Consider the following 6,691-nt stretch of genomic DNA (forward strand, 5'->3'; position numbering starts at 1 on the left):
AAGAAGGTAAGGAGTGCAAAATGATGTCAATTGCCAACTCCTCAGGGAAGTTCACATTCAGCTTCAGCAAACGGTCCACATACCTTTGCATCTTTTGCATGTGGGTCGTGACGGATTCACCGTCCTTCATGCGGGTAGGTATTATGGAGGAGATTATTTCATACCGCTCCTGACGAGCACTCTGATGGTACCTTTCCATCAGATCTTGGTGCATCTCAAAAGGGTAGAAATCTTCATATGACTTTTGCAGCTCGGCTGTCATCGTGGCCATCATTATACATGCCACCTTAGTAGCATCTCTCTCATGTGTCCTGAATTCAGCGATCTCCTCAGGAGTAGCAGTAGACTCATCAAGCTCTTTTAACTCTTTATCAAGGACATATTCCTTGTCCTCATAACGAGTAACCATCCTGATGTTCCTAATCCAATCCATGAAGTTGGAACCATCAAAGATGACTCTCCCACAAAGATTCATGAGAGAGAAAGAACCTGTTGGGTTAGAGCCCGAAGCATTAGTGTTGGAAGACATCTGAAAGAAGAAAGCAAGTTTAGATTAGATATATAGAATCCTTAATAGGACACCCAAATGTAATATTAAGGCTAGGACCCAATCACAATATATTATACTTAGAAGAGGGATGCCGTAATCTAAGTAATAATATATTTGAAAGGTAGGTGAATGACGATTCTCCAATTTCCACCATGAAAACAAAATGAATTATTAGGTTTAATTGGATTTGAAATTCCTAGATTCTTTTGAGATTCATTGAACTTTTCAATGGCATGTTTCAATCTCGATTGTGCCCTTCAAGTTTTGTGACTGGGATGCCGAGGATCACAAAACAAGGTGTGAATAACCATGCTAATTCACTTGGTACCCTTAATATTATCACCTAATCAATGTGCTGGTTAACCACACACGCTCCATTGATCTATGACAAACATTAAGTCACCCTTCGTGATCCTTACTAGTCCAAGTTAGTGTGCCGGTTACCCACACACGCTCCACCAACGACTTGGTAAGGTACAAAGTGTGAATTCCATGGACTAGCACCATGTTCACATTTTTCCTAAAGTAACTAAGATTGGGAATTAAAAGGAGTTTAGTTACTTTATAATAATCATTATACTTTGAATGAGGATTTAAAGTCATTGTCCTACCCGTTCGGCTAACGACCCTCCACCGATCAAGCAAGCGGTGGATGAGAATGGACACCCATTAAGTCGTCATTTTATAGGCAACAACCTTATACCCACCTTATAGACCGGATTTGTGAATGAGGCCTACTAACGGTAAAACGACTTGTTCTTATACATATATATAATAATTAACCATTAATGTTATAAATAGTATAAGGGTTGAATTTTAACCATTAAAACTCTAAGGGTTGGAATTAATGTTTATTAAAGTGTGTGAAACTTTACAAATTCCAAAACTTGAGGGCAAGTTTTGTAACTATGCAAAACTCTTCATTTCATAACTTATGAATTAAAGGTTCATAAAAATGAAGACTCTTCATTTTCATGTAACTTATGTGTTTTAAGTGTGTGTTAAATAAAAGTGACCTTTGGAAATCCATAACTTGAGGACAAATTATGGACTCCATTAAAACACATAAATGATCAAGAATTAATTCTAAACAATTCAGCAAATAATTCCTATCATTTTCTAAATTCATAAGAACATGAACATGATCATCAAAATTTCAAGAATTATATGAACACATAAAATCATGGAATTTTGATATATGCTATTGTAAATGGATTAGAACAACCATTACACCAACTAAAACAAGTTTTAAAACACCAAAACATTTTAGGGTAATGTTTCTAGTCCATTTCCAGCAGCAAAAGTCGAAATTCTGCATTCTGTTCATTCTACTCGCCGAGTGCACGAACCAACTCGGCGAGTAGGATGAATTTTGCCTTGTACTCGGCGAGTCCCCCCATGGACTCGGCGAGTCCAATCGTCAGACAGCAACAATTTCAACTTTTTTCACTATTTTGCATCAAGTATCAAACAAGCAAGCCTAGGCTCTGATACCACTGTTGGGTTTTGAGCAATCTAACACTTCCTAAGTGTGCATGCAACCCTAATAAACCTTGGATCTATGTTTGTCTAATACATGCAAAATAATAATTTTTCCAAGGTTCATAACCTATCTAACATGGCATGGGGAACTTTTAAACATAAAAGAGTTAGATGAGATTACATACCTTTTGATGAGATTGATTCTTTGGAGTTTGAGGGCCAAGCACCAATAATGTGAATGCCTCAAATGGAATCACAAATCACCACAAACTTTTGGAAAACTTTTAGAGAGAGTACACACTCTAGTAACTTTCGGCCACACACAAGCACACACACTAGTTCACTAGTTACCATTTCATGCTCCATAAGCATGCTTATATAGTGTGCATGGTTAGGGTGAAAATCTAATAACCCATGTCTTTTCCTTTCCAAGGATCCATGGGTTAAAAGCTTCATGGATCATCCATGGACTTCCATATAAGCCTAGCCCATTAACAAATGAGTATTAGCCCACACCATATAAAACCAACAACCCATAATCTAATTAGTCTTCCTTTTAATCTCCAAATTAATTCATAATTAATTTAAGACTAAGACTAATTAAATAACATGACTTCATATTAATATATTATAACTTATAATATATTAATAAACATATGTGTATAACTCTCATAAAATTATCCATAAATAGTTCGGATGAAATGCAACCCAAATGGACCATGCCGGGTCGGGTCAAGTATATACCAAATAAGTTATGGACTTAGACACCTTATCCAACAGATACTACCTTTCATAAACACGATAATAATACAAGTATGGTTTGAGTGTATTAAGTATATTGTTGTTTATATGAGTGAGTGTGTAGTTACTTTCTTCTAACGCATAATTATGAAGTATTTTATACGAAATACGTGTTATGTGTATAATTTTGTTGTTATGTGTGTGAATGTATATTCACTCTCTTCTATCTCATAGATCTGATTTGTTTTCTATGAAATACGTGTTATGTGGGTGTGCCTCATATGTTATGTGGAATATATATTGAATGACAATGCTATACATGTTTTAAACTATGTATGAAAATATATATTTTTATCTACTAATATGTTGGGTAGAACATGGGTAGATAGTTGGTGTGTAATAAACAGATGAGAGGCCTCGATGTTGTTGTTGTTGTTGATCTAGTTATTCAGCGGAGTATGGATAACGACCACAGACTCCTTCTAGACAGTCTTGTGGAACGCTAGCAGGTTCATAACCTGTAGGTGTTGTGAACGATGTGTTCACCGGTGTACTCTATCCCCCTCATGGTTGCCTTTAGGATATCTATTGTTGAGGAAACCCCTTAGCAGTGATGTTCGTCCCGATGAAAATCCTAGATTAGGTCCCTTGAGATAGATGTTGTTTTAGGGACGTAAAGTGAGGATAACGGGAACGGGTAATCGGGATAGTGTTGGTTGGTGAAATTAAATATAATTTATTTATTGTGGGTTGAAAACCCTATATGCTCACCAGGCTCCCAAGCCTGACCCACTCAGTTTTATTTGTATTACAGGAAGTGGCGCAAGGGCGTAAGATGGATGAATCATCTTGTTGTTTTGTTTACAAGTCTGTATATGTATATATTTGTTGAATGACTTGTAATGTTATCGTTTATGCTTTATGGTCTGTATCGGAACATGACATCCGGAGTTTTGATTATATAATGAAAATGCATCTCTTGATGAAATGCTTTGATAAATATTATTTTATCATGTTTTGTTTTGGGAACAAATTCCGCAACTCTTTCAAATCAAAAGAATTTACTCTGAAAATATTATAAAAGCATAAATGAAAATCGGTCTTTTCTGGCCGTGATTTTGGGGATGTCACAATTTTGGAGTTAACTTTTTCCTTAACCGCCCCTTCAGCAAGAAATTTGGCAATGCAATAGGGGAGATTGCAGAAAGCGTCGGGAGTAATAATACTCCATGGATAGAAGATATCAAGTGTTGGGACCTTGTCCCAATCCTTCCGCATGTTGATGGTGCTGGCCACGAAGCGGTGAATAAGGCGATGGATCGGTGAGCGAATATGACCTTCCTGAGCGGTGGAAGGAATATACACCCGGTTGGCAATTGTGTTCCACCATGTAGAGGCCACCACTGCCTCGGGAAGTTCCTTATGGCAGTTCTCCAGAAAAGCTTCAAAGTCCTCTGTCATCATAGTGCTCTGGTCATAAATCCCCAGCCTCCAAGAAAACTCAGCAATGCTGCATTGTCGCAGCTCCCTGCCCAAAGAAAAAGAAATTGTGTTGGGGTTGTAATACTCACTACCACCTCGAAATGAGATGGTAGCAAAAAATTCCCAACACAACTCGGCATACACAGGTTCTTGTATCTTGAATAATTGTAACCAACCATCACATGTGATGGTGGTATACCCCAAACTGCACTCCTTCACCAAATATGGTGTGATCTCCTCCTCCAAACCCACTTTTCCCAACCGATCCCAGTCAACAACGTTGGGCAAATGGATTTCCTTTTGTTTGAGTGCCTCTAATCTATTTTTGGCCCGAGCTTGGGATGATTTGGAAGTGATTTGTTGAAATGAAAGCCACAGGATATCACTTTGGCTCCCCCCCCCCCTAGAAGACTGGCCCCTTCTGGCCATGATACCTGCATAAAAACATCAAAAAAAACACAAACAAACCGTACCCAATAATTAAAAACGAACAAATCAGGTCTGAATAGTCCTTTACTCGCCGAGTACACGACCTACTCGGCGAGTTGGATGAACATCAGGAACTGTTTGGTGCCGATCACGTATAGGCTGTCCAAAACTCCAAATTCTTCACAGGGGTTTGTTGTAATGAGTCATCTAACCATAAATCCAAAAGAAATTCCTCCTAACATTACCTAATTCATGGCTAAATTAAAACCCTAGAATTTAAGGAAACCCCCAAATCCGAATTCAAGCAAAATAGGGGCAAATCAATGATGAAGCTTGAACCTTTGATGAGTTTTAAGTGTAAAGATGTTACATTTTTATTTGAAAGATGAAGATTAAGTGGAAAACTGAAGAAATTTGAAGAAATCGCAGAGGGTGCTTGAGGATACGCTGTGCACGGCGAGTATAGGGGTTAAATGGATGAAAACCCTCTTTTTACAGATTTACATCTCATCCGTGTAAATTGGCTACTCGCCGAGTAGAAAGGTTCTACTCGCCGAGTAGAAATGCCGTTACGCGTTTTATTGGGTTACCGGGCAGGTACTCGCCGAGTATTCATGCCTACTCGGCGAGTAATCCTTGCAGATTGAAAAAAAATGTGAATGTTTCGAAAAATTAATGTATTTTCTCATTTTTTTAGCCATCCACCCCACACTCTAGGCATTGCTTGCCCTCAAGCAATTATATTCTTAAAAGAAGACGAAGGAAATAAAAAATAAAGTAAAGGAAAGAAAATGCAAACTTGAAACTCGGGTTGCCTCCCGAGAAGCGCTTCTTTTTAGGGAGTCATTAGCTGGACTCATCCCCTTCTACGTGGTTGCAATCCCTTCCAGCAGCAGCAACTCTTCCATTCCTTCATTCCAGGGGACTCCTTCTTCATACTTTTTGACCCTATGGCCATTGACCTTGAAAAGTGTGCCATCTCTTGACAATAGCTCTATAGCACCATGTGGAAACACCGTCTTCACCAGAAAAGGACCATCCCATCTTGACTTGAGTTTTCCCGAGAAAAGCTTTAGTCGTGAATTAAAGAGCAACACTTTTTGGCCTTCATGAAATTCTTTATTTTCTTTGATCCTTTTGTCATGCCACCTCTTGGTCTTCTCTTTATAGATCATCGAACTAGAGTATGCCTCATTTCTAAGCTCTTCAAGAGCATTCATTTGCATCAACCGGTTGCTTTTGAGTTCCTCCATGTTGAAGTTACACATCTTTAAGGCCCAAAATGCCTTATGCTCTATCTCCACCGGCAAATGGCATTGCTTTCCATAAACTAACCTATATGGTGTAGTACCAATAGGTGTTTTGAAAGCTGTACGAAAGGCCCAAAGTGCATCATCTAGCTTATCCGACCATTCCTTGCGATTGCTCCCCACCGATTTCTCTAAGATTCGCTTTAAAGCTCGATTTGTCACTTCGGTTTGTCCACTAGTTTGTGGATGGTAGGATGTAGAAAACTTATGGGTTACCCCATATTTCTTTAACACCTTCTCCAATTGGTCATTGGCAAAATGTGTGCCTCAGTCACTTATAAGAGCTTTCGGGACTCCAAATCATGAAAATAACTTCTTTAAAAACCGCACCACCACCCGTCCGTCATTAGTTGGTAACGCTTGTGCCTCCGCCCATTTGGATACATAATCCACCGCCACCAATATGTATTTGTTTCCTCTAGACATGGGAAATGGTCCCATGAAGTCGATTCCCCACACATCAAACACCTTGCACACTTGGATACTATGTTGTGGCATTTCATTTCGAGATGAAATGTTTCCCACTCTTTGACAAGCATCACATTCTTTGACAAATTGGGCTGCATCTTTAAAAATTGTGGGCCAATAGAACCCAATGTCAAAGATCTTCTTTGCAGTGTAGTGTGCTCCATGATGTCCACCCTGTTGGGTTTTGAGCAATCTAACACTTCCTAATTGTGCATGCAACCCTAATAAA

At 38.8% G+C, this 6,691-nt stretch overlaps 1 protein-coding gene across 1 annotated transcript; it reads right to left on the reverse strand.

The window, feature by feature from the left end:
• Window positions 1–5,550: 5,550 nt before the first annotated feature.
• On the reverse strand, window positions 5,551–5,952 carry LOC145104078 (uncharacterized). Its single transcript, XM_079041358.1, has one exon. The coding sequence runs from the start codon at window positions 5,950–5,952 to the stop codon at window positions 5,551–5,553; it is 402 nt and encodes a 133-aa protein (XP_078897484.1).
• Between the last annotated feature and the right edge of the window lie 739 nt (window positions 5,953–6,691).

This window comes from Lactuca virosa, chromosome 4 (genome assembly GCF_052849685.1).
Source record: "Lactuca virosa cultivar CGN04683 chromosome 4, Lactuca_virosa_CGN04683_v6, whole genome shotgun sequence".
In the NCBI taxonomy this organism is placed as follows: Eukaryota; Viridiplantae; Streptophyta; class Magnoliopsida; order Asterales; family Asteraceae; genus Lactuca; species Lactuca virosa.

Excerpts from the sequence above, each read along its gene's own strand:
- LOC145104078 (XM_079041358.1), bottom strand. The coding sequence starts at position 5,952 with ATGTGTAACTTCAACATGGAGGAACTCAAAAGCAACCGGTTGATGCAA.